At 34.3% G+C, this 26,284-nt stretch overlaps 2 protein-coding genes across 11 annotated transcripts in view; one reads left to right on the top strand and one right to left on the bottom strand.

Annotated features, from left to right (window-relative positions):
• The window catches only part of NPHP3 (nephrocystin 3), a 45,019-nt gene extending 28,077 nt beyond the window's left edge, over window positions 1–16,942 (top strand). For 6 of the 10 annotated variants that reach the window (XM_028489735.2, XM_028489740.2, XM_028489751.2 and 3 more), the window contains 11 exons: window positions 3,421–3,515; window positions 4,089–4,211; window positions 5,307–5,496; window positions 5,649–5,890; window positions 6,890–6,965; window positions 8,187–8,314; window positions 9,027–9,267; window positions 12,335–12,460; window positions 13,040–13,155; window positions 13,970–14,146; window positions 14,550–15,720. In XM_028489735.2, the coding sequence (XP_028345536.1) occupies window positions 3,421–3,515; window positions 4,089–4,211; window positions 5,307–5,496; window positions 5,649–5,890; window positions 6,890–6,965; window positions 8,187–8,314; window positions 9,027–9,267; window positions 12,335–12,460; window positions 13,040–13,155; window positions 13,970–14,146; window positions 14,550–14,604 (1,569 nt within the window). In that variant the 3' untranslated portion in view covers window positions 14,605–15,720. Of the gene's footprint in view, window positions 1–3,420; window positions 3,516–4,088; window positions 4,212–5,306; window positions 5,497–5,648; window positions 5,891–6,889; window positions 6,966–8,186; window positions 8,315–9,026; window positions 9,268–12,334; window positions 12,461–13,039; window positions 13,156–13,969; window positions 15,721–15,810 lie in introns of those variants that run through there. The other 4 variants (XM_055089352.1, XM_055089338.1, XM_024131888.3 and 1 more) reach the window with 4 other exon arrangements.
• A 2,828-nt stretch (window positions 16,943–19,770) lies between these two features.
• Window positions 19,771–26,284, bottom strand: part of UBA5 (ubiquitin like modifier activating enzyme 5) — a 28,452-nt gene continuing 21,938 nt past the window's right edge. The window contains exons 7-10 of the mRNA XM_024131895.3: window positions 22,180–22,315; window positions 20,678–20,753; window positions 20,423–20,529; window positions 19,771–19,867 (exon numbers count right to left, since the gene is read on the bottom strand). Of these exons, the coding sequence (XP_023987663.1) occupies window positions 19,784–19,867; window positions 20,423–20,529; window positions 20,678–20,753; window positions 22,180–22,315 (403 nt within the window). The 3' untranslated portion in view covers window positions 19,771–19,783. The remainder of the gene's footprint in view (window positions 19,868–20,422; window positions 20,530–20,677; window positions 20,754–22,179; window positions 22,316–26,284) is intronic.

Below are 26,284 nucleotides of genomic sequence, written 5' to 3' on the forward strand. Positions count from 1 at the left end.
GCCATGTAAAAATAGCCCTCCAAGACCACAGTAGATAATTGTTTCTCCTAAACTCATAAAGCAAGAGAAATATAAGTAAAATGAATCAGAGGAACCACTCCCAATTAAAAGATCAAGAGAATTCCTCTGAAAGAACAATGAAACAGACCTCTTCAGTCTAATAGACACTGAGTTCAAAAAAGAGATCATGAAAATACTGAAGGAATTAAGAAGGACTATTGATAGAAATACAGATTACTGTAAAAAGGAACTAGAAACTATAAGGAAGAGTCAAGAAAAATTAGAAAATTCACTTGTTGAAATGAAAACTGAGCTAAAAACAATGACTAGCAGAATGAATAATGCAGAAGAGTGAATAAGTGATCTGGAAGATAGAATAATGGAAATCACCCTATCAGAACAGCAGACAGAAAGCAAAATGTAAAAAAAAAATGAAAGCAATATAAGAGACCTATGGGATAATATAAAGCGTTCCAATCTATGCATAATACGGATCCCAGAAGGAGAAGAAAGAGTAAAGGGGATTGAAAATGTATTTGAAGAAATTATGGCTGAAAACTTCCCAAACCTAAAGAAGGAAACAGATATCCAGGTTCAGGAAGCACAGAGGGTCCCAAACAAGATAAACCCAAACAGACCTACACCAAGACATATTATAATAAAAATAGCAAAAGTTAAACATAAAGAGAGGATTCTAAAGGCAGCAAGAGAAAAACAAAGAGCTGATTACAAGGGAACCTCCATAAGGCTATCAGCTGATTTCTCTACAGGAGTGTTGCAAGCCAGAAGGGAGTGACAAGATATATTCAAAGTTCTGAAAGGGAAAAACCTGCAACCTAGGAAATTCCACCCACCAAGATTATCATTTAGAATAGAAGGAGAGATAAAGAATTTTTCAGACAAGCAAAAACTAAACCTATACTAAAGGAAATATTGAGAGATCTTATCTAAATAGAAAAGAAGTAAGAATCTAGGGAAGAGAAAACCACAGTTGGAAAGTAAATCACTTAAATAAGCCAGTACACAGATTAACAAAAAAAAAATCTCTGTGAGAGTGATGATTCACAGAATCACACATGAACCACAATGAACAGCAAAAGGACAAACATGAAGATGTAAAAGAGGACATCAAAATCATAAAATGTGGGAGAAGAGCATAAGAAAATGTAGATTTTTTTTTCTAGAATGTGTTCGACCCTATGTAACTACCAGTCTAAGGCAAGTAGATGTAGGAAAGGGTTAACATACTTGAAAAACAGGGTAACCATAAATCAAAAACATACAATAGATTCACAAAAACCAAAAAGAAGAGAAAATAAACATAATACAAAAGAAAATCATCAAACCATGAAAGGAAAAAGAAAAACAAAGGGACAAAGAAGAAATATAAAATCAATGGGAAAACAAGGTTTAAAATGGCAATAAATACATATCTATCAATAATTACCTCAGCTGTCAATGGACTAGATGCTCCAGTCAAAAGACACAGTGGCAGATTGGAGAAAAAAACAAGAGCTGACAATATGCTGCCTACAAGAGACCCATTTTAGGGCAAAGGACACACATAGATTGAAAGTGAGGGGATGGAAAAAGATATTTCATGCAAATGGAAATGACAAGAAAGTGGGGTTGCAATACTCATATCAGACAAAATAGCATTTAAAACAAAGGCTATAAAGAAAGATAAAGAAGGACACTATATAATGATATAAGGATCAATACAAGGAGAGGATATTACACTCATCAACATATATGCACCCAATATAGGAGCACCCAAATACATAAAATAAATACTAACAGACATAAAGGGAGAAATTGATGGGAATACAATAATGGTAGGAGATTTTAACACCCTACTCACATCAGTGGACAGATCTTTGAGACAGAAAATCAATAAGGCAACAGAGATCCTAAATGATTCAATAGAACAGTTAGACTTAATTGATATTTTCAAGACATTACATCCCAAATAAAGCAGAATACACATTCTTTTCAAGTGCACATGGAACATTCTCTAGGATTGACCACATACTAGGGCACAAAACAAGTCTCAACAAATTTTAAAGTATAGAAATTATTTCAAGCATCTTTTCTGACCACAATGGCATGAAACTAGAAATCAACCACAGAAAAAGAAATGAGAAAAAAAAAACCAATTCCATGGAGACTAAGCAACATACTACTGAAAAACCAGTGGGTCAATGATGAAATCAAAGAAGAAATTTTAAAATACCTTGAGGCAAATGACAATGAAAACACCACCATACAAAATCTATGGGATGCAGCAAAAGCAGTTCTTAGAGGGAAGTTCATAGAGATAAGAAAAATCTCAAATAACAACCTAACCCACCACCTAAAAGAATTAGAAATAGAACAAACAAAACCTAAAGTCAGCAGAAGGAAGGAGATAATAAAGATCAGAGAGGAAATAAATAAAATAGACATTTAAAAAACAATAGAAAAAATCAATAATACCAAGAACTGGTTCTTTGAAAGGGTAAACAAAATTGACAAACCTCGGGACTTCCGTGGTGGCACAGTGGTTAAGAATCCACCTGCCAATGCAGGGGACACAGGTTCAAGCCATGGTCCAGGGAGCTCCCACGTGCCGCAGAGCAACTAAGCCCCTGTGCCACAGTGACTGAGCCTGCACTCTAGAGCCCGTGAGCCACAACTACTGAGCCTGTGTGCCACAACTACTGAAGCTTGTGCACCTAGAACCCATGCTCCGCAGCAAGAGACGCCACCGCAATGAGAAGCCCACGCACTGCCACGAAGAGTAGCCCCCACTCACCACAACTAGAGAAAGCCTGCGTGCAGCAACGAACACCCAATGCAGCCAAAAATAAAAATTAATTAATTAATTAATTAATTTAAAACATTGGCAAACCTCTGGCCAGAGTCACCAAGAAGAAAAGAGAGAAGACCCAAATAAACAAAACAAGAAATGAAAGAGGAGAAATCACAACAGATACCACCGAAATACCAATATAATTCTTATCATCTGCAATGCCATGGTTGATTTATACATGTAAACAAATGTAAATGAAGTCTTTTATTTGAGTATGCTGTGTTATATATGCAGGTGTGGAATGTTTGTAATTTCACAGGCTTATCTTTCTCCTTTATTGTATATCACTTAAATATAATTTGCTCTTTTTAGTACTTTTGCAAAACACATTTCAGATTTTTAATGTATTCACTAAAAGTTTGAATTGAATTATATTTTGAGTTCTTACAGGAATTCTCATGTCAGTTTATCACATAAATATATACCAAATTTTAAAGTATTCTAATACTCTTTCTATTATACAACTATAAAATTGAAATAATTGTAAATTTCTTTTTACAAATTCATTGTTAGATTGTACAGTGACTTAACAGAAAATAGACTGTAATGTTTTTTCTTTTTCTCCATAGGCTTGGGAAACAGTGAGACTAGAGTACATGGAAGGTCCCACCATTATTTCTTCATATAGGCAAAAGCTAACCAACTATTTCACCATGCAGCTAAGGTATTGTAAATGTCCATGTTGTTTTTCTGTAGCTTCTGCAACACGCTCTACCTCTGTGTCCCTATTTCTCTTTCTTGCATAACTTAATGTATAAAAATTTCCTTATTATTTTAAAAGGTTAAGTCCTCTCCTATTCTGTAAATGCCAAAAGAACAAAAGATGATCATGTAAGTCAGTCTTTTAATATTACGCTGAAGATTTAAACTTAAGTGATATCAATGCAGGATCATTTTTTCATTTTAGTCTAGTTAAATAGTTTTAAGTAGTTTAAAAATATGTGTGTGTCTGTTTGTATCTGTGTGTGTATATTTGTGTCTATTGATTTTTTTTAATAGTTCAATTTTAGGAAAATAAACTTTAGAGTTTGGTCAGTGGTCCTGAATATCACTTAATTTTCATAGTTAGATTGGTCAAGTTTCTGACTTTGACCTAGTTTTCTCAGCATTAGATTATACTTAGAGTCGGGGATATATCTCAAATGTCTCTCTCCTCCTTTAGCATTTGTCTGTAGCCTTTTGAAGTGATCTCATTGTAGCAATGTATTATTGAATGTTGTCCCTTCTCTTCTAATAGTCAGGACCGAGTGACTTGGAGGAGTGCAGATGAACTGCCTTGGCTATTCCAACAGCAGGGAAGTAAACAGAAGCTGCACGATTGCCTTCTTAACCTCTTTGTGTCTCAAAACCTCTATAAAAGGTAAGAAACTTATTTGTAGGACACCTTTTCCCAGAAAAACAGATTTAAACAGTTGTTCAGTGTAACAAAGAAAAATGGCATTCTTCATTTAAAAATTAGTCCAGTTTCAGTGGTAACTGAAGTATAAAATGGTGTGGGAGAAATTTTAATACAGTTTGCAAATTGCCACAACATCTACTTTTTCCAAGAGGTAAACAAGAAAGATAGAGTATTGCAGTTTTCATAAAATCAGACCTGGAATACTCTTGAGATAGCTTTGTATCTTAATCTTTCACTGAAGCAGGTTCATAAATGTCTTACTGTCTCTCCTGGTGTGTTTGAATTTGCCTCTGGCAGAACCACCTTTTTATGAGACAACCTTCTGACCTCTAAGCCCTACGAGGGGGTTTTTCTGTCCCACCTGGAAATTTACTCACTTCTCATAATTTAGATGCATAATTCGTTTTGCTTCTTAGTGAACTCTCTCAAATTTCTTTGTTGCACTTTATAGATTATTTCTGATCTCCATCCCAGTTTTTCATGATTTCATTTGAAATCAGATTCATCCTTTAGTTTACCAGCTCTCCCATCCTATTTAATACCATCAACAGATGAATAAGCTTACTTTTATCATTCAATTCCTTGATGAAAATACAAAGCAGATATTCTGACAGTTTGCCTGTGTTTCATTAGTTTCTTCTGTTCTGATTTCTATCATTTAAAATAATTTTTGGGTGAACTCAGCAGTTGACTGCATATCATGAAATGTCTAAACAGGATTATGATAGGTTTCCATTGGTGAGTAACCATAATGATATTAATGGTAGCAGCCAACACTATGGAGTACTTGCTACAGGCCATAATCTCCTTACAGTAACACCTGAGGCAGGTGGTGTCAGTGTGCCCCTTCTGCAGATGAGGATGATGAGGTGTAAGAGAGCACACAGCTAGGCTGCTGTGGACTCAGATGGCAGTCCCAGTCTACACCCTTACTTCACTACACTGGACTAGACTATTAATAAACTATCAATAGCTTGATATGAATTGTGGCATCTTCACTCAATAGTGGGGTTTAAAGTTTCTTTTTCATTAAATTACTGTTATTTGTTGCAACAGAGGACACTTTGCTGAGTTGCTGAGTTACTGGCAGTTTGTTGGCAAAGACAAAAGTGCAATGGCAGCAGAATACTTTGATTCATTGAAGCAGTATGAGAAAAACTGTGAAGGCGAGGAGAGCATGATTTGCTTAGCTGACCTTTATGAAACCCTGGGGCGATTTCTCAAGGATCTAGGCCTTCTCAGTCAGGTAACTTCAGCAGGGAGTTAGAGACTGTGTGGGTTTTCATGTTTACTCTTCTCTCCATCCTAGGAGTTAATACAGCTTTTATTTGTTGTGCTAATCAGATCTTACAGCATTTCACTCACTTTACTTGGCCTTTAACCTTTTTCTTCCCCCAGGCTGTTGTGCCTTTGCAGAGGTCTCTAGAAATTCGAGAAACAGCTTTAGATCCAGATCACCCACGAGTAGCTCAGTCCCTCCACCAACTAGCGAGTGTGTACGTGCAGTGGAAGAAGTTTGGCAATGCTGAACAACTATATAAACAGGCATTGGAAATCTCAGAAAATGCCTATGGTGCAGACCATCCACATATTGCTCGTGAACTTGAAGCACTTGCAACTTTGTACCAGAAACAAAATAAGTAAGATTTCAATTGGTGATTCTCTGGTTTTATGACAGGGAGTTACAGTTCTTAATGTACTTATGTGGGAGGCTTTGTTTTGTGGCTGTGTATTTTTCCTTATCCCATATTTTCCTTATCCTATATTCTTTTGAATCCACCATGTTCAAATATTATTTTTGGTCTGGGGGATGAACAAAAATTAGAACTACAAGATTCATCTCTATTTCAAGATGTGCAAAGGATAGAGCATGGACTTTCGAGTCATATAGTTAGGTTTGAAACCTGGCTTCTTCGCTAACTTTGTAATATTGAGTGTACTACTAATACAGGGGGCAGCAAACTGTCGCCCACATGCCAAGTCCAGAAGGTCCCCTGTTTGGGACGTAGAGTTGTAGTGTAACACAGCCACATTTTTTTCATTTACATATTGTCTGTGGTTGCTTCCATGCTTCAATAGCAGTTTTGTAGTTGCAACAGAGACCATGGGACCCACAAAGCCTAAAATGTTTACTGTCTAGCCCTTTACAGAAGAAGTTTGCTGATCCCTAGTATAATAAGCCCTCCGAATGATATCTCTTCCTCTATCTGAAATCATTTGTTTTGCTCAATCACAAGTGATACATATTGGAATTTTTTCTTTTAACTTCTAGAAGTATTGTTTCACACAAATTTTGTGTGATTTTCACATTTCTATTTGACAAAAAATTAACCTTTGTGGAAGCTGATATAGCAAACTAAAGTTTTGGATTTTCATTTAGTTAGATCACCCTTTAGAGATTCAAAATGAGTTTAATCAGTTAAAAACAGTTAAATGTCAGCTACTTGGAGGACTAGATTTGTTTTGTTAGATTTTGTTTTATGAAAGTTTTTGTTAAAGATTTTTAATTCCATATGACTATCACTTCTAGAAATAATGCTGTTTTTAATTAGCCAAAAAAACTTTACACTGGTGGTTTCATTTTCATATGACACTTTGGACATATGTTTCCTTCGTTTGACTTTTTTTTTTTTTTTAAGATATGAACAAGCTGAACATTTTAGAAAAAAATCTTTTAAAATTCGTCAGAAAGCTACAAGGAGAAAAGGCAACTTGGTAATGCAGATTTCTTTTATGTTGTGTTTTGAACAAAAAGGAAAAGAACATCTCTGAATATCATAATGTAGATGCATAAACCTCACATATTTGAGAACTTTAGATTTTAAAGTGACTTCTACAGAAGTACTGATTAACATTCTCTTATTTATAATATATGTTTAAATTTTAGTATCACTGAGAAGTACAAATTAGTAGACTTTTAAAAAGTGGAACTATGTATTGTGGTAATCGTTTTACACTACATACGTATCATGATGTTTTACACTTTAAACTTACACAATGTTATATGTCAATTATATCTCAATAAATCTGGGGAATTTTTTTTTTTAATTTTTAAAAAGTAGAACTATTCAGTTAATTTAAAGTTAATTTAGACTTTAGAAGATGGACTTAAAAGCTGTTTCAATTCTTTAAAGGGTTGGAAAACAGAATAAAAGAAATTTAGTAAACATTTTATGTTAGATTCAAATGCCAAGAAATTATTACCCTTGAGTGCAAAAAATTTTTCATTTTTCTAAGCTGCTAATAAAATCTAAATAATAGCATATTTGTTTGTTTTAACTTAAAATGCTATGTGCAATTTTTTAAATTGAAATATATTTGACATCTAACATTGTGTAAATTTAAGATGTACAACATGCTTATCTGATGCATTTATATATTGTAATATGATTATTACCATAGCGTTAGCTAACACCTCTATCACATCACATAATTATCATTTCTTTTTTGTGGTGGGAATAATTAAGATCTAGTCTCTTAGCAAGTTTGATGATTTTAATAGAGTATTTTTGCTTATATTCGCTATGCTGTACATTTGGGCTCCAGGACTTATTTGTCTTCTAGTTGCAAGTGCTATGTGCAATTTTAAGTATCCGATATTTAAATGTTTAGTAATAGGGCTAATAAATATATGCATGTTAATTCTGTTTCCTAATCTTTTTGAAGCACTTTGGGATTCAGTTCATTTTGCTAAAATAATCTCATAATTATTTTCACAAAATAGTTTTTTAATGAATTTAAGAATGTGATGCTACATGGAAGTATATATATTTTCATAAATCATTAGATTAATTCAGTATGATACTTAAAGTAATTGTAATCTACTTTAAAGGGAAAAAAAGGAGAAAGGATTTTTTCAGAACCCTAGTATATTGCTTCAGAATCAAAGATTGCACTTACTTGGTGATTGTTGTGAATTTCTTGTGTTTGCTGCAGTATGGATTTGCCCTTTTACGTAGACGGGCCCTACAGTTAGAAGAGCTCACGTTAGGTAAGGATACACCTGACAATGCTCGGACCCTCAATGAACTGGGTGTGCTCTACTATCTTCAGAACAACCTGGAGTGAGTACCATGGTGTTAATAATGAAAACAGGTATCCATTTTGTCTCTTAGATACAAAGCTGTTTTACATTTCATATGTTTATGAAAAGTGAGTTTATGTAGATGTTGTACATAAGATCTCACGTAAGAACAAACTTGGGACTAAAGAATGTAGATGGCTGCTAGTTTTATTCTTCAGTGTATTTGAGCATAAAGACTCACAAAGGCATTAATATTTATGACAAAGATGTGTTTTTGGACTTCTTTGTATGTCAGAAAAATATAACAAATTTGACACTTTGGATACCAGAAAAACACAACAAATATTTAGCCGACTTCACAAAGGGTTCTTTTATTAAAAATTATTTAGTACTACAAAGGGAGAAAGAAAGAATACCAAAATGTTTTGAGTTTGGCCTAGTAATTTTTAAGATATAAAAAATTTGTTTTGGAAACTATTTATGGGTTTGTCTTTTAGAAGTGAAGTGGAGAATTGAGACAATCATCCAGACACTTTAGGCTTTCACACTATCAGGAAAGCATTTTTAGTTTTTGGAAAAGGGCAGGAGGAGATGAGGGGGTGGGAAAGAGGGGGAGAGGATTTTGAGCTGAATTCTTCATTTTAACTATCTTGGATTTAAGAAAAGTGCTTCAGTTCTCCACCTAACTATGGCTAGGGATTCTCACTTCTAGAGAATAAATTGTTTAAACCATTTGTGGCTTTTGTTCATAGAACAGCTGACCAGTTTCTGAAGCGTTCCTTAGAGATGAGGGAGCGAGTTCTAGGACCAGATCACCCTGACTGTGCCCAGTCTTTGAATAATCTGGCGGCTCTATGCAATGAAAAGAAACAGTATGATAAAGCAGAAGAACTTTATGAAAGAGCCTTAGACATTCGGAGACGCGCATTAGCTCCTGATCACCCTTCTTTGGCTTATACAGTGAAGCATCTTGCAGTCTTATATAAGAAAATGGTAAGTAATCCTTGGCATGCCTACATGTGTTTTATAATATACCAATTAAGCCATAATTGCTATTAGCAAAATAATTTATCTTCTGATTGATAGATTATTTCTATGAGCTTTTAAATCATAGTGATTTAATTTTTTAACAAGTAGCTGAGTAGAACATTTAAAAATATTATTTCATCAAAGACGACACAAACAGATGGAGAGATATACCATGTACTTGGATGGGAAGAATCAATATTGTGAAAATGACTATACTACTCAAAGCAATCTACAGATTCAATGCAATCACTATCAAATTACCAATGGCATTTTTCATAGAATTAGAACAAAAAATTTTACAATTTGTATGGAGACACAAAGGACCCCGAATAACCAAAGCAATCTTGAGAAAGAAAACTGGAGCTGGAGAAATCAGGCTCCCTGACTTCAGACTATACTACAAAGCTATAGTAATCAGGACAGTATGATACTGGCACAAAAACAGAAATATAGATCAATGGAACAGGATAGAAAACCCAGAGATAAACCCACACACCTATGGTCACCTAATCTATGACAAAGGAGGCAAGAATATACAATGGAGAAAAGACAGCCTCTTGAATAAGTGGTGCTGGGACAACTGGACAGCTACATATAAAAGAATGAAGTTAGAACACTCCCTTACACCATACACAAAAATAAACTCAAAATGGATTAAAGACCTAAATGTAAGGCCAGACACTATAAAACTCTTAGAGGAAAACATAGAACATTCTTTGACATAAATCACAGCAAAATCTTTTATGATCCACCTCCTAGATTAATGAAAATAAAAACAAAAATAAGCAAATGGGACCTGATTAAACTTAAAAGCTTTTGCACAGCAAAGGAAACCATAAAAAAACAAAAAGACAACCCTCAGAATGGGAGAAAATATTTGCAAACAAAGCAAATGACAAGGGATTAATCTCCAAAATATACAGATAGCTCATGCAGCTCAATAACAAAAAAACAAACAACCCAATCAAAAAATGGACAGAAGACCTAAATAGACATTTCTCCAAAGAAGACATACAGATGGCCAGCAAACACATGAAAAGATACTCAACATCACTAGTTATTAGAGAAATGCATATCAAAACTACAATGAGGGGGCTTCCCTGGTGGCGCAGTGGTTGCACGTCCGCCTGCCGATGCAGGGGAACCGGGTTCGCGCCCTGGTCTGGGAGGATCCCACGTGCCGCGGAGCGGCTGGGCCCGTGAGCCATGGCCGCTGGGCCTGCACGTCCGGAGCCTGTGCTCCGCAACGGGAGAGGCCACGGCAGAGGGAGGCCTGCATACCACAAAAAAAAAAAAAAACTACAATGAGGCATCACCTCACACAGGTCAGAATGGCCATCATCAAAAAATCTACAAACAAATGCTGGAGAGGGTGTGGAGAAAAGGGAACCCTCTGGCACTGTTGGTGGGAATGTAAATTGGTACAGCCACTATGGAGAACAGTATGGTGGTTCCTTAAAAAACTAAAAAGACAACTACCATATGACCCAGCAATCCCATTCCTGGGCATATATCCAGAGCAAACCATAATTCGAAAGGAGGCATGCACCCCGATGTTCATTGCAGCACTATTTACAATAGCCAGGACACAGAAGCAACCTAAATGCCCATCGACAGAGGAATGGGTAAAGAAGATGTGGTACATATATACAATGGAATATTACTCAGCCATAAAAAGGAATGAAATAGTGCCATTTGTAGAGATGTGGATGGACCTAGAGATTGTCATACAGAGTGAAGTAAGTTGGAAAGAGAAAAACAAATATCGTATAATACCGCTTTTATGCGGAATCTAGAAAAATGGTACAGATGAACTTACTGGCAAAGCAGAAATAGAGGCACAGATGTAGAGAATAAACTTACGGTTACCAAGCGGGGAAGGGGAGAGTAGGACAAATTGGGAGATTGGGATTGACATATATACACTAATATGTATAAAATAGGTAACTAATGAGAACCTACTGTTTAGCACAGGGAACCCTACTCAGTGATCTGTGGTGACCTAAATGGGAAGGAAGTCTAAAAAAGTCTAAAAAAAGAGGGGATATATGTATATGTATATGTATAACTGATTCACTTTGCTGCACAGCAGAAACTAACACAACATTGTAAAGCAACTGTACTTCAATAAAAATTAATTTAAAAAAATAAATAAAAATATTATTTCAGACCTAACTGGTTTAGTTTTTAGAAATACATTCTAAATACAAACGCATTTGTCAGCACTCTAATTAGAACTTATTCTTCTATTACATTTTGGAAGTTCTAAAATTCAACCAGGATTAGGTTTGCTGTGTTAAGCTACCAGAAACATAACGAATCACCCAATTGTTAGGGCTGAAGGAGGAGTCTCTTGTAGCTGGTTAAATGACCATTTTAATTGCATTCTTTCTTTTCTTTGCTTGCAATTAAATGTAACCATTCTTTACCATAGGGTTCTAGCCTGAGTGATATTTGGAGTGTTTATAGCTGTTCTCAAAAAAAAAAAAAAAAAAAAGAGAGAGAAGAAAGAGAAGCAGAGAAGTCTGCTTTCATTTAGCACAGTTACAGAGTTAGACTCTATTTAGACTTTATTTGTGGGACCCTTGCTGGTCCTCCTGGTACTGAAGTTGATGTTTTAGTATGAAGGATCCATAGTTGCTATTTCTGCCTAACTTTCAAGTAAAAAAGAAATAATTAGAATAATCTGGAAAGGATTTGGTGGAAAACAAGTTTTTATTTTGATGCTATCTCTAAATTATGTATAGTAGCAAACATACTTTTTAATTCATCAGAAATAGTAATAATGGATGATCCTAAAGGACTTTCTGAGTTATCAAAGAAAATGTTTTCATATTCAATGTAGCTGTACTTACATGTTCTGTTAGATGTCAGTTATCTATAAACTTAACCATTAAACTGGGAGGAAATGCTTCTGAACTTTTTTCCTCAAAATTACTTTTTAATATAAAATTATATTTATGGAACAAGCTCTGATCAGAAAGTATTTATTGCTTTAATATTTTTGTTAGATTTCACTTTTGTTTTTTAGGGGAAACTTGACAAAGCTGTACCTTTGTATGAGCTGGCTGTTGAAATCCGGCAGAAATCCTTTGGCCCAAAGCACCCTAGTGTAGCTACTGCCTTGGTGAACTTAGCTGTTCTTTATAGCCAAATGGTAAGTTCCTACACTGTAATTCTTTATAAGTGAATGGTTTTAACGTATGAAATATAGGTAAACATGTATTAGATATGGGACAGTAAAAATAATTAAAGGACATTTAAGGTTATCTACTAATGTTCCCTTTAATACTTGAGAAATTATTGAAGTTATATTTGTAAGATAGTCCCTTCCTCTTAGTGTAAAACACTGAGTGTTTAGTTCATTGCATAGGCTTAGTTTTTTTAAATTCTGGAGACTCCCTACATCTCTATATTTAATATTGTTCTTAAGCTCTATCATTTGCCTGTGATGAGTTAAAAACAGGTATGGTACCCTGTGGGCAAAAACAGGTTTGTGCTTATATAATTGGATTAATGTCATTGGTTACCAAGCCGAGTCTAAAACTGAAGTTTCTTTTTATTATACTGCTTCTCCCATTATTATTCCTAAATTAATCTGTTTATCCACATCTTGTAGGAGGATATTAACTTTTTAAAAGTGCTTACCCAAGAAGGTCAGCTTAGTCTAGAATACCTTAATAGTAATTTCAGAAATGCAGTGTGTTCAAGTGAGCATTGTTTCTTTTTTAATAAGAAAAAACACATTGAGGCCTTGCCGTTATATGAAAGAGCATTAAAGATTTATGAGGACAGCCTGGGTCGGATGCATCCTCGAGTTGGAGAAACATTAAAAAATTTAGCTGTGCTTAGGTAAGAATTTTTCACTTTCCTCATGCAGCCAAAATCCCTTTTAAAACATCTTTGAGGGGCTTCCCTGGTGGCGCAGTGGTTGCGCGTCCGCCTGCCGATGCAGGGGAACTGGGTTCGCGCCCCGGTCTGGGAGGATCCCACGTGCCGCGGAGCGGCTGGGCCCGTGGGCCATGGCCGCTGAGCCTGCGCGTCCGGAGCCTGTGCTCCGCAACGGGAGAGGCCGCAATGGAGGGAGGCCCGCATACCACAAAAAAAAAAAAAAAACAAAAAACATCTTTGACTCATCATAGAGCACCACAAAATATTTATTGCTGATATGCTTTTTCTTCTAGTGGGAGGGGTTGTTTGGGGTTGATCTATATACTTCAAGAGATACTGAAGTAGTATCCAGAGTGGAATGAAGGTGACATGATCTATTTTGTAGAGGAGTGTATCATGGCAAATAGAGAAGGACGGTTTACATTTGCAGCTAACTGGCTCTAGGGTAATCTGGGCAATTTGCTGTCCTCAAAGCTGATTTACCATTAAATACACGTTGATTTTTGCTTTATGTTTATCTCAGGATGCTAAGTTCCCTTAGCAGTTTCACTGCATCCATTACAACACAGTCTTAATGGTGCCCCTGTGAGACACTTAATAGCACAAGACAGAAAGGAGAAGAGTTTGGGTATTGTTTTATTGGTCTGCCTGAATGAAATGAATGCACTGGAAAAAATAAGCAATTATTAACAACTTGTTTTTCTGTATCCTATAAGATCATCTAGAATTGTTAAAAGGTTATATTCTCATTTTGAGAATTTTTTTTGTCTCAAAGCTATGAAGAAGGGGATTTCGAAAAAGCTGCTGAACTATACAGAAGGGCAATGGAAATAAAAGAAGCAGAAACATCTCTTTTGGGTGGAAAAGCTCCTTCCCGACATTCATCAAGTGGAGATACAGTTAGCTTAAAAACAACCCATTCTCCTAATGTTTTCCTTCATCAAGGACAGAGGTAATAGCAGCAACTGCAATTCATTGCAAATGCAACTTAGGATAAAATAATTAAGAAACATTTGGAACACTAGAATTTAAAACTTATTAAAAGTTTTTAAGAAAACTTATTTTGTGTGATTTAACTGATATTTGTATGAAATTGTATTGGACTACATTGAAGTTTGAGTCATGATTGTTTTGATTTTAGTTCTTTAAAAGAATTAATTTTCCTATTGTGTGGGAACCAAGGATGTAGACACATTAGAATCCTAAGATGACATGAAGAGTTGATCATGGAGAGTAGACTGGTCTCTGTTCTACAAGAGCTGGCAAAGCAGCTAAGACAAGGGGTTCAAGAATTCCATGATTCTTCTCCTCTCTCAAGTTACTTTAGCCTCATCGTTCCTCATCTTGCTTTTCAGCAGCAGTCTGGCCCAGTTCTCTACCTCAAAGAAGTTTCAAGGAGTAAAGGGATAATGTTGATGGAAAGTATGAATTGTCCTCTGTAAAACGAACTAGTAATAGGAATGTGACTGCTACATTTTTTTTATTCTACCTTTTCATTCAGCAGATTGGGCCAAGCCCTCTGCTTTCCATGCTCTCTACACTGTATATTGTTTTTACTGTGTAGAATGTACCTGCACAATCTGAAGTCATTAATGCAGTAACAGGTCAAGCTCTTTGGCATTCTTTGACCTTTCCCAAAATATGGACGTGACCTTCTTTCTCAAATGGCCTAAATCTATCTCTTCATTTATCTTGGACTCAAATTAGTTGGCCATTTTATACTGAAAATTAAATATTTTTTATAGATTTTATAAATATTGCCAATTTGGGATAATGTTTTATACCACTTATGTATTTATATATAAATAAAATCTTCAATTTTAATACTTGTAAGATTCCTACATGTAGTAATTGTAAAGGTGAAAGATGTAATAAACATATTTCACTGTTTTAGAATAAAAGTGGAATTTCAAGTTCTCTTTTTCCCACTCCAATTTATATTGGGTTGGCCAAAAGTTTCGTTCATCTTTTTCCCGTAAGATGGATCGAATAGCACTTAGTTGTCTTTAACTTCATTCGTGACAATGTTGTTAGATTGTATGTGACAGCTATCATATCAGTGTGCATTTTAAAAAAGATTTATCAAAATTGGTGAATTTTTGTGTAGCCATTTTAATATTGAAGATGGAAGAAAAAAAGCAACATTTTCAGTATATTACGCTTTATTATTTCAAGAAAGGTAAAAACGCAACCAAAACGCAACCAAAAACGCAATTCTATTTCAAGAAAGGTAAAAACGCAAAAAGGATTTGTGCAGTGTATGGAGGTGCTGTGACCGTTTGAACGTGTCAAAGTAATTTGCGAAGTTTCATGCTGGAGATTTCTCAGTGGACTATGCTCCACGGTTGGGCAGACCAGTTGAAGTTGACAGGGATCAAATTGAGACATTAACTGAGAACAATCAATCACATTATAACACGCGGGAGATAGCCGATATACTCAAAATATCCAAATCAAGCACTGAAAATCATTTGCACCAGCTTGGTTATGTTAATTGCTTTGATGTTTAGGTTCCACATAAGTTAAGTGAAAAAAACCTTCTTGACTGTATTTTCGCATGTGATTCTCTACTTAAACGTAATGAAAACGTTCCATTTTTAAAACAAATTGTGACAGGCAATGAAAAGTGGATACTGTACAATAATGTGGAATGGAAGAGATTGTGGGGCAAGTGAAATGAACCACCACCAACCACACCAAAGGCCAATCTTCATCGAAAGAATGTGATGTTGTATACATGGTGGGATTGGAAGGGAGTTCTCTATTATGAGCTCCTTCCAGAAAACCAAACGATTAATTCCAACAAGTACTGCTCCCAGTTAGACCAACTAAAAGCAGCACTGTATCAAAAGCGTCCAGAATTAGTCAACAGAAAACACATTATCATCTTCCATCAGAATAATGCAAGACTGCATGTTTCTTTGATGACCAGGCAAAAACTGTTATAGCTTGGCTGGGAAGTTCTGATTCATCCACCGTATTCGCCAGACATTGCACCTTCGGATTTCCATTTATTTCAGTCTTTACAAAATTCTCGTAATGGAAAAAATTTCAGTTCCCTGGAAGACTGTAAAAGGCACCTGCAACAGTTCTTTCCTCAAAAATATAAAAAGTTTTGGGAAGATGGAATTATGAAGTTGCCTGAAAAATGGCAGAAGGTAGTGGAACAAAAGGGTGAATACGTTGCTCAATAAAGTTCTTGGTGAAAATGAAAAATTGTCTTTTTTAATAATATAATAATACAAGAGGATTATATTTATATAATTACGAAAAATGTTGAACATTACAGAAAAGACTAGAATGTTGTCAATATTCACTGAGTAGTTTGCTCAACTTGATCTTCAGTGACTCCGTAGGATTTTGGTTAATGTTCTCTAAGACTTGGCTACTCAAGGTGGTCTGTGAACCAGGATCATCAGCACCACCTGGGAGCTTATTAATTCAGACAGCCTCTCCCCAGATTCATATGCACATGTTTGAGAAACAGTGGTCTAATTCTAAGGCACTAGAGTGGTGACTTAAAAGAAATGAGATAGGATCTTACAAAATGAGCATTCTTCCCCCTTCTGGGAGAAATTCAAGAGGGAAAAAAGAAGATAAATATAACCATAACACATGTTTCTGGTTACGGCCAGCTGTGAAAGGCACAAAGTAATTGAATTCAAATATACCAGACACTGATTTTAGAATTAATCTTTTAGAGTTTAAAATTTCATTATTTAGTGGTATAAGAAATTTAACACACGATAAGTAATATATTAAATTTAAATGCCTTAAACTTTAGGAAATAATCTGAGATTAATATTTTAGAAGAACCCTGAAAAAAGGAAAAACTAGCAAAAGAATAATATGCATTTTTTTCTTTGTTCCTATAAAATTTGGACTTGAAAAATATACAAAACGTGAAAACTTATATTATTCAAAGTGACTTTATGGTAAGTTTGTTGGGGGATGATGACTACTTCAAAAGGTTTAAGTTTAAATATAATTTTTAAGACTATATTTTAAAAAAAGGACTATATTTTGATCTTACTAATTATACTATCAACTCAAATGTTTTCATGTAGAATGCCTACTTAAAAAGATAAAAAGAGCTGAGACAAGTCATTTCTTTGTATTTGAGGTACTCAAATAGGATAATTATGTGCACATTAATATACACCTTTCACAATGAAAAATGTAGCTTTCAGACATTTATAAATCAGAATTGGTAGGCTCCAAACTATGGTAGTTATAATTAATTTTCATTCATTAATACTTTACAGAAAGAAAAATATTAAAAAAGCATGTGATGGGGTGGTCAAAGCTTCACTAACATTATTAAATGTTTATTACCATTTGGGTTGGTCAGTGTGTCTATAGGTATTCAGGGAGTAATTTTACATAAGGGAACCCATACTACATTATTTTTTTTTTACTATTTACATAAAACATTTGAGTAGTACCACAAATTAACTTCCCACTAACAATTAAAAAGGGATTAAAGTTGAACATATTGTTTGTTTTACTGTAATTTAGAGCCTTTGTGCTAAGGCAATTTTGGGAGTGTTTCCATCTTTCACGCTAGAAATAATAGTGTTATAAATCTGGTCAAGCACTATGGGTTTATTTAGTAATGTAAAATCCAGTGATGATTAATTTTTCATAGCTGCCTATATATACAAGTTTTCATGGCATACAGATTGTCAAGAGAGCTCTCTAGGTTACAAAAGATACTTGTTACCAGACTTTTTCTGCTAAAATAATAACTTTAATGGAAGATATAAGACAAAAAAATTAGATAAGATTTGGTACAGTATAAGACACCAGCAGGGTACAGTGCCAAATTAAGAACAGAAAAAAGGTATTTAGAAGATAGCAGGTTCTAATATCTATATGTATAACTGTTTCAATTTGTGTACACCTGAAACTAACACATATTGTAAATCAACTATACTCCAATAAAAATTTTTTAAAAAAAGGATAGTAGGTTCTAGCTATTTATCAAACTATATAAACTTATAAGTAAAAGCCTTACCAAATTAGTGTACCAGAGGTACCAAATTAGTATACCAAAGGAATGGGACTTAGAAAGACTGTATTTCTTTTTTGAAATTCAAAGCATCTCTAGGAACTAGAAAAGTTATTTTACAGATGACTACACTAAAATTTTAAACAACAACAAATGACCTACTAAGGCAACATAAATATGTTTCAAGGCTAGAAAAACTATCCCCATACTTTCCTGACATCACTCTAAACATAAGAATCACAGTATGCTAAAATCTCAAAGCTAATATATTAAACATATTTGATATTGGGGGCTTTCTGAAATTATTTTTAGAATTTTACTTTACAAGTGGGAAATGCACTTTTAATTTTTTAATGACATTTTCCTCCTAGAGATAGAATTTAGACATTTATATCTTTTCAGAGCAAAAAAGTCATCAAAATAGGAGACTAGCATAGTACCAGCCTACAGATAATGGTTATACATGCATGTGTCTTTATTAGTCTCCAAACCATTAGGAATTTATTTCAAACAAGGTTCTCTAAGCCTTCATTATTTGTATGCAAAATCCAGAGAAAACCAGTTTATCAAATTACGATTTAGTGGTCACGATCAGGGAAAATGATACTCTTCCCTGTGAAGAAATACATGTCAGTCGTTGCAGAGGCAATTTAGACCTCTTTTATTGTCTGTTATCCAAGACAAACCTTTGCCAATATCTAATTACCCACGGAATCAAATTTAAATAAAGTATTAGAAGGTAGCCCATATGATGGGTATAATTTAGATGATCTTAGCCTAAATTTATCTTTTGCTCCTCAATAAAGCACACTGACTCAGATATATGTTCCACAGATGATATGCTTTTTCTTAATCAGTGCAGAAATAATTTGTAAATTGTAAATTTGAAAATATCTTTATCTGTCTATCCATGAAGAAAGCTTCCTCTTATTTGCCTGTCTTGTTTTGAATATATAATTCAGAGGTTTACAAACTTTTCCAATGACTGTATTTCAGCTTGTGTTTCATCAGGAAATATTTGAAAGGATTTTTTTTATTTTATACGTTTACTATTTGAAATTCATTGTTGCTCAAGTTAGTAGTAGTGGGCAGTGCTCCTGTAGAGAGCAATTCCAAACACAATGAGTAGATGCCTGCTGGCTCTAATCAATAGGTTGTACCTCTTGTCCTTTCCCTATATTTGACCACACACTATTCTGTTGTCCATGGCCTCAGGCAAATCAGATTGGTCCTTTCTTCCCACCCCTCCCAAAAGGCCAAAACATTTCAATGGCTAAGTTTTAAATAAGATTTATAACTGCCTGCAGTAATCCTTTGAAGTTTTCTTACTAGAATGAAACATGAGTTTTAGGAGAGTTTCTGATTTAGTTGAAGGGGGGGGGAGTAACAAGCAATAGTCACAGTATTTTTATAAACAGTATAACAATTCAATGAAGATTATACATCAACTGATGTTGCCCTAAGTTTTCTCACTTTTAAGTGATTTTCTTTTTAATTGCTAGGGAACAGGTTTAGACACGGAAAATAAAATACAGGCCACTCCATTATTTACATATAAAATACAGGCCAGTCCATTATTTACATGTTCTTCATCTTGGCCATGAGGTCTTCCAAGCTTTCACCAGAATCTTCCACTGTTACTTCAGGTACAGAATCTTCTTGCTATCCATAAATGAGGGAAACATGGTGAAAAAATAACCAATTAAAGTTCTTAATGCTTAGTAACATATAAACAGTAAGCATTAACCATGTTCAACAAGTTTACAAAGTAAACTTTCTTTAATAAATATGCCTTCTAATTTTCAGGAGAGACAAAATCCTTTATTTTCCCCACCAGTCTTTTGATTTGCAAGGCAGTAATTTCAATGTTCTTGAGATCTCTACAGCAGTGGTATTTTTAAATGATATTGTGGCTAAAACTTATCAATATACAAAAAAAATGGTATTGTCATTTAATCAAAATCTATTTCACTTGATCCACCAATGAGTGAGCAAAACTATTTTACATCTATGTTTTCAAACAGTTTAAACTGTGCTGTGCCTGTATTTCCATATTAACACTGAATACCTCTCTCTTTCACAAATCTTAATGCCTATAATGTAAAACATCTAATATAGGAAATACTGCATTGGCATTATAAAATAGGTTGAAGATGAAAGAAGATAAATAGACATTTTCTCTTATATTTACTTATGGTAAACAGATTTTAGATGTACCTTTTGGGGAACTGTATATGCCACCGTAATTCCTTCAGGTAAGTCAGGAATTGGACCTGAAGAATTTTTCAGTTCCTCTTCCGAAACCTCAGATACCAACTCAATACCTGTAAGGTTAAACTTGATCTTAAAACAGTTTTTAAGGAACTTAATGAGCAATAATCATTCAAAACTTGTATATCTTAATTATAATCATTTTCCCTCCCATGAAAGATTGTTTTATGCTGCCATTTCAATTTATGAAACAATTCTTACCCCACTCATTGTCGTCATGTATTATTTCTTCCTCTTCTTGAACAACCTCCTGTGTGGGCAGTGCTGCTACATTTTTCTGTAGAAATCAAATAGTATCAGTGTTTTTACTCATTTTCAGTTCTCTGAAGCATCAGTCAGAATTGATCAGAACCAAGAATTCAGATAGGCTTTTTTCTAAGGAAGACATACAGATAGTCAACAGACACATATCACTAATCATCAGGGAAATGCAAATCAAAACCAAAATGAGGTAACACCTGTCAGAATGACTATTATCGAAAAGACAACAAATAACAAGTGTTGGCGAGCATATGGAGAAAAGGGAAAACTTGTGCACTGTTGCTGGGATTGTAAATTGTTGCAGCCACTAAAGAAAACAGTATGGAGGTGCCTCAAAAACTTAAAAATACAACTACCATATGATACAGCAATTTCACTTCTGGGTTTTTTTTTTTTTAAGAAAACAAAAACACTAACTCAAAAGATACATAGGGCTTCCCTGGTGGCGCAGTGGTTGAGAGTCCGCCTGCCGATGCAGGGGACACGGGTTTGTGCCCCGGTCCGGGAAGATCCCACATGCCGCGGAGCGGCTGGGCCCGTGAGCCATGGCTGCTGAGCCTGCGCGTCCGGAGCCTGTGCTCCGCAACGGGAGAGGCCACAGCAGTGAGAGGCCCGCGTACCGAAAAAAAAAAAAAAAAAGATACATGCACTCCAATGTTCACTGCAGCACTATTTACAACAGCCAAGACATGGAAGCAACCTAAATGTCCATCAACAGATAAATGGATAAAGAAAATGTGGTACATATATAGAATGGAATATTATTCAGCCATAAAAAAGAATCTTTACTATTTGCGACAACATGGATGGAACTAGAAGGTATTATGCTAAATGAAAAAAGTCAGACAAAGATAAATACCATATAATCTCACTTAAATGTGGGATCTAAAAACAAAACAAAATGAAAAGAGACTCACAGATACAGAAAACAAACGATGTTGCCATAGGGGAGATGGGGGGTGAAATAGGTGAAAGGGATAAAGAGGTATAAACCTATAATTATATAATAAATAAGTCATGGGGATAAAATTTACAGCATAAGGAATATGGTCAATAATATTGTAATAACTTTGTATGGGGACTGATGATAACTGGACTTATCATGGTGCTTATTTCATAATGTATGCAAATGTCAAATCACTATGTGGTACACCTGAAACTAACATAATATTGTATCAATACATCAGTATATTTTAGTTTAAAAAAATTAAAATTAAAAAAAAAATTTTTTTTAATGAATTCAGACAGGTTTTTTATCTTACCAAAAGCAAGAAAGGACTTTGAACAGAATTTTCATGTTAAAGCATGGTGAATAAATTAAACCTTTAAAAATCCAGAATCCATTTACCTTGTATTCCAAATCTAAATAATTTTTTCTTCTTTTTTAAGTTATTGTCCTATGCAATATGATCTCTCATGCATTGTGACACATTGACATATACCTTATATTCTTCCTGTTGCTTCCTACAATTTCTGTCATCACACTGAGGATTTGGCTTCATGGACATAGTAGGGAAAAAATCCTGCATTGCATTGTATCCAAGGTAAAAACTAACAGTACCAAAATTTAACAGAAACCTAGAAAAACAAATCAAAGTAGATTTAAATAAAGAAATAAAACCATAAAAGTTATTAGAAAAAAGTAACTGACTTTTAAAAAAATGACTTTGAAGAAGGTAATGATTTTTGTAACAGGCACCCCAGACAAAAAATTTCTTATGTTGTTTACAGGGCCTGGCTTATAGATTTTGTTGAATGAATGCAGTGAAGAAAGGCTACTCCATTTAATCAACCATAGAATGCACTATTATTTTTTGAATGTGTAATAAAGATAAAATGCTTCCAATTAAACTATGACATGTCAACAACTTTAAGAAGCATATTAATTTCACAGAAGTTAAAATGTGACAGAAGTGTATCTTAAAAATCTGAGATATGGTACTAAATCTAATTTTTTAAAGTTTTTTATATATAACTTGCTGCAAAGTTTACAATCTTAAATTTGTATTAAATCTCAATAAAATGTTACAGAAGTATTCACCCATGTAATATTCACTACCAGATCAAAATATAGTTGGCACTCAGTACCTATGGGGGATTGGTTCCAGAACACCCCCCACCCACAGGATACCAAAATTAAGCCCCTTATATAAAGTGGTATAGTATTTGCATATAAACTGTGCACATCCTCCCATATATTTTAAATTGTCTCTAGATTACTTATAATACCTAATACAATGTAAATGCTATGTAAATAGTTGTAAATACAATGCAGATGCTATATAAACAGTTGCAAGCTTGTGGCAAATTCAAGTTTTGCTTTTGGAACTTTCCAGAATTTTTTTTTTTTTTTAATATTTTCGATCCACAGTTGGTTGAATCCACAAATGCAGAACCCAAGGAAATGGTGGGCAGACTGTATAGTGCATTTCCAGTATGCCATAAAGCTCCCTGTGCTCCCTTCCAGTCAAATCTGATTCCTTTTAGAAGCTTATAGAAAAGCTGAAAAATCATGTACAAAAGATAAACAACAAAAGGAAAAAATCTGCAAATGCATGTTCTTAATATACAACAAGGAAAGACAAAAAAACTGAGCAAAGGATGTGAGAAGACAATTCACAGAAAAATATAAGTGCTCAACCCTTTTCACAAGTGGAAATTAAAATGAGATACCCATATTTCACCTATCAAATTGACAAAGATAATAGAGTTTGATGACTCTAACACCATATACAAAAATAAACTCAAAATGGATTAAAGACCTAAATGTAAAACTGGGTACTATAAAACTCCTAGAAGAAAACATAAGCAGAACACTCTTTGACATAAATCACAGAAATATTTTTTTGGATCTGTCTCCTAGAGTGATGGAAATAAAAACAAAAATAAACAAATGGGACCTAATTAAACTTAAAAGCTTTTGCACAGTGAAGGAAACCATTAAAAAAATTTAAAAACAACCTACGGACTGGGAGAAAATATTTGCAAACAATGCTACCAACAAGGGATTAATTTCCAAATACACAAACAGCTCATATAGCTCAATATCAAAAAAACAAACAACCCAATCAAAAAATGGGCAGAAGACCTAAACAGAGATTTCTCCAAAGAAGACATGCATATGGCCAATAGGCACATGAAAAAATACTCAATATCATTAATCATTAGAGAAATGCAAATCAAAACTACAATGAGGTATCACATCACATTGGTCAGAATGGCCTTCATCAAAAAGTCTACAAACAATAAATGCTGGAGAGGGTGTGGAGAAAAAGGACCCCTCCTACACTGTTGGTGAGAATGTATATTGGTGCAGCCACTATGCAGAACAGAAGTTCTTTAAAAAACTAAAAATAGAGTTATCATATGATGCAGCAATCCAACTCCTGGGCATCTATCCAGAGAAAACTCTAATTCAAAAAGATACATGCACCCCAATGTTCACAGTAGCACTATTTACAACAGCCAAGACATGGAAGCAACCTTGTCCATCAACAGATGAATGGATAAAGATGTGGTATATATATACAATGGAATATTACTCAGCCATAAAAAAGAATGAAATAATGCCATTTGCAGCAACATGGATGGACCTAGAGATTATCGGACTAAGTAAAGTAAGTCAGACAGAGAAAGACAAATATCATATGATATCACTTATATGTGGAATCTAAAAAATTGATACAAATGAACTTATTTACAAAACATAAACAGACTCAAGACATAGAAAACAAAGGGGATAGTGGGAGTGGGGCAAGGAGGGAGGAGGATAAGTTAGGAGTTTGGGATATACACACTGCTGTATATAAAATAGGTTAACAACAAGGACCTAATGTATAGCACAGGGAACTATACTCAGTATCTTGTAATAACCGATAATGGAAAAGAATCTGAAAAAGAATATATATCACTTTGCTGTACACTTGAAACTAACACAACATTGTAAATTAACTATACTTCAAAAAAAAAAAAGTTTGATGATACCCAATGTTACCAAAGGTGTGGACAAACCAGGTACTCCCACACTGTCATGGAAATGTACCATCCTTTTGAAGGAGAAATTTAGTAATATTTATCAAAATAAGTATTGCATAAACTTAGAAATTAAAATTCCACTTCTAAAAATTCACACTGTAGAAAAATCTACTCTACAAAGATATATGCAAGATGCTTTTTGCAGCACTGTTAATAATAGTAAAAAAATCTGTAAGTAGCCTAAATGTCCATCAATAGTGGACTGGCTGGCTAGATATGACACAATGGTAAGAGAACACTTTGTAGCCATGATTTTTTTTTCCCTTCTTCATAACATACTGTAAAATGTTGTGTTTAGATTAACACCTACTGAAATTTGACAGGCTATTTGTCTCATCTGAAACAGCCCTAGACAGTTGCCTTGAGAGTTCTTATGTATGCTGGTATTTCTTTGCTGATGGCTGATAAATGATATTAGAGTGCCTCCCTGTATCATGTTGCAATTTGTTCTTATTATATTGGATGCTTAAGAAACATAACTAAGCTTATTAACATTGTAAAGTGAGGAAAAAAAAATGGCCTGAGTTAAGGCACAACTAAAGCAGTTCTGCTTTTCATAAAGTATGAGTTGGTTCAAAAACTCTATGACATTAATTTTAGCTTCAAAGAAACATTTGTCTTTATTAGTTATAGTTTAGATGGTATGGTTGCTGGGTATCTGTTTACAGATAGCAGAGATATTACCCTAGTTAATGTTTAATCACATTCATATTATTTTTGGAAATGTTAAACCAAGATAGTGGAAGCGAGTGTGTTTATGGGTCTTCCACCTTTGGCCAGATGTGCAGAAATTTAAATCATTTGGTTAATGCTTCATAAATAAATATACCAGTACCACTGTACCATTTAACAAGAACTATGCCAAATGGAGAGTAACACAAATATGTGTGTGTTGATATATGTAATATTAATATATATTTAAATTAAGTATATTTATATATAAAAGTATACACATGTTATACATATATAGAATTTTAAAATATGTGTATTTAAAACTAAATTAAAAAAACAAATTAAATACATTTAAAACTAAATTAAAAAAAAAAAATTAAATACTTAGCTAGTCATTCCAATATTTGAAATGTTTGTCAAAAGCAAACAAGACTATTCAGAAAAATTATCCTTCACTCACTTTAACACATTTTGTACCAAGATCCCAGCAACCACTCCCATAGTGGTAGGAAGACTGGCTGCACAAACACCTTCTCGTTTCAGAGTCTTCTCATCAATATTTGCAGCAACTCCAAGCGGTGGAGCACACGCAAAACAAGCAGATTCTCCAGGAATTATGAGCTGTATATGCCCTGAAACTGCATTTTCACTGACCCCAGACTCCATCCATGTTTGTCCAAGCTCATGACAAGCTGTATTTATTGTCCTTCGAGCTTCAAAATTGTCCACACAGCTAAGAACTAGGTCAAAAGGTTTTCCTTCTTCTAATCCACCATTACTTATTCTATTCATGAAAGGTTCAAAGTTTTCTGTTGTGGTTATATTGTAGTTGTGTACTTC

This window comes from Physeter macrocephalus, chromosome 1 (genome assembly GCF_002837175.3).
Source record: "Physeter macrocephalus isolate SW-GA chromosome 1, ASM283717v5, whole genome shotgun sequence".
Lineage (NCBI taxonomy): Eukaryota > Metazoa > Chordata > Mammalia > Artiodactyla > Physeteridae > Physeter > Physeter macrocephalus.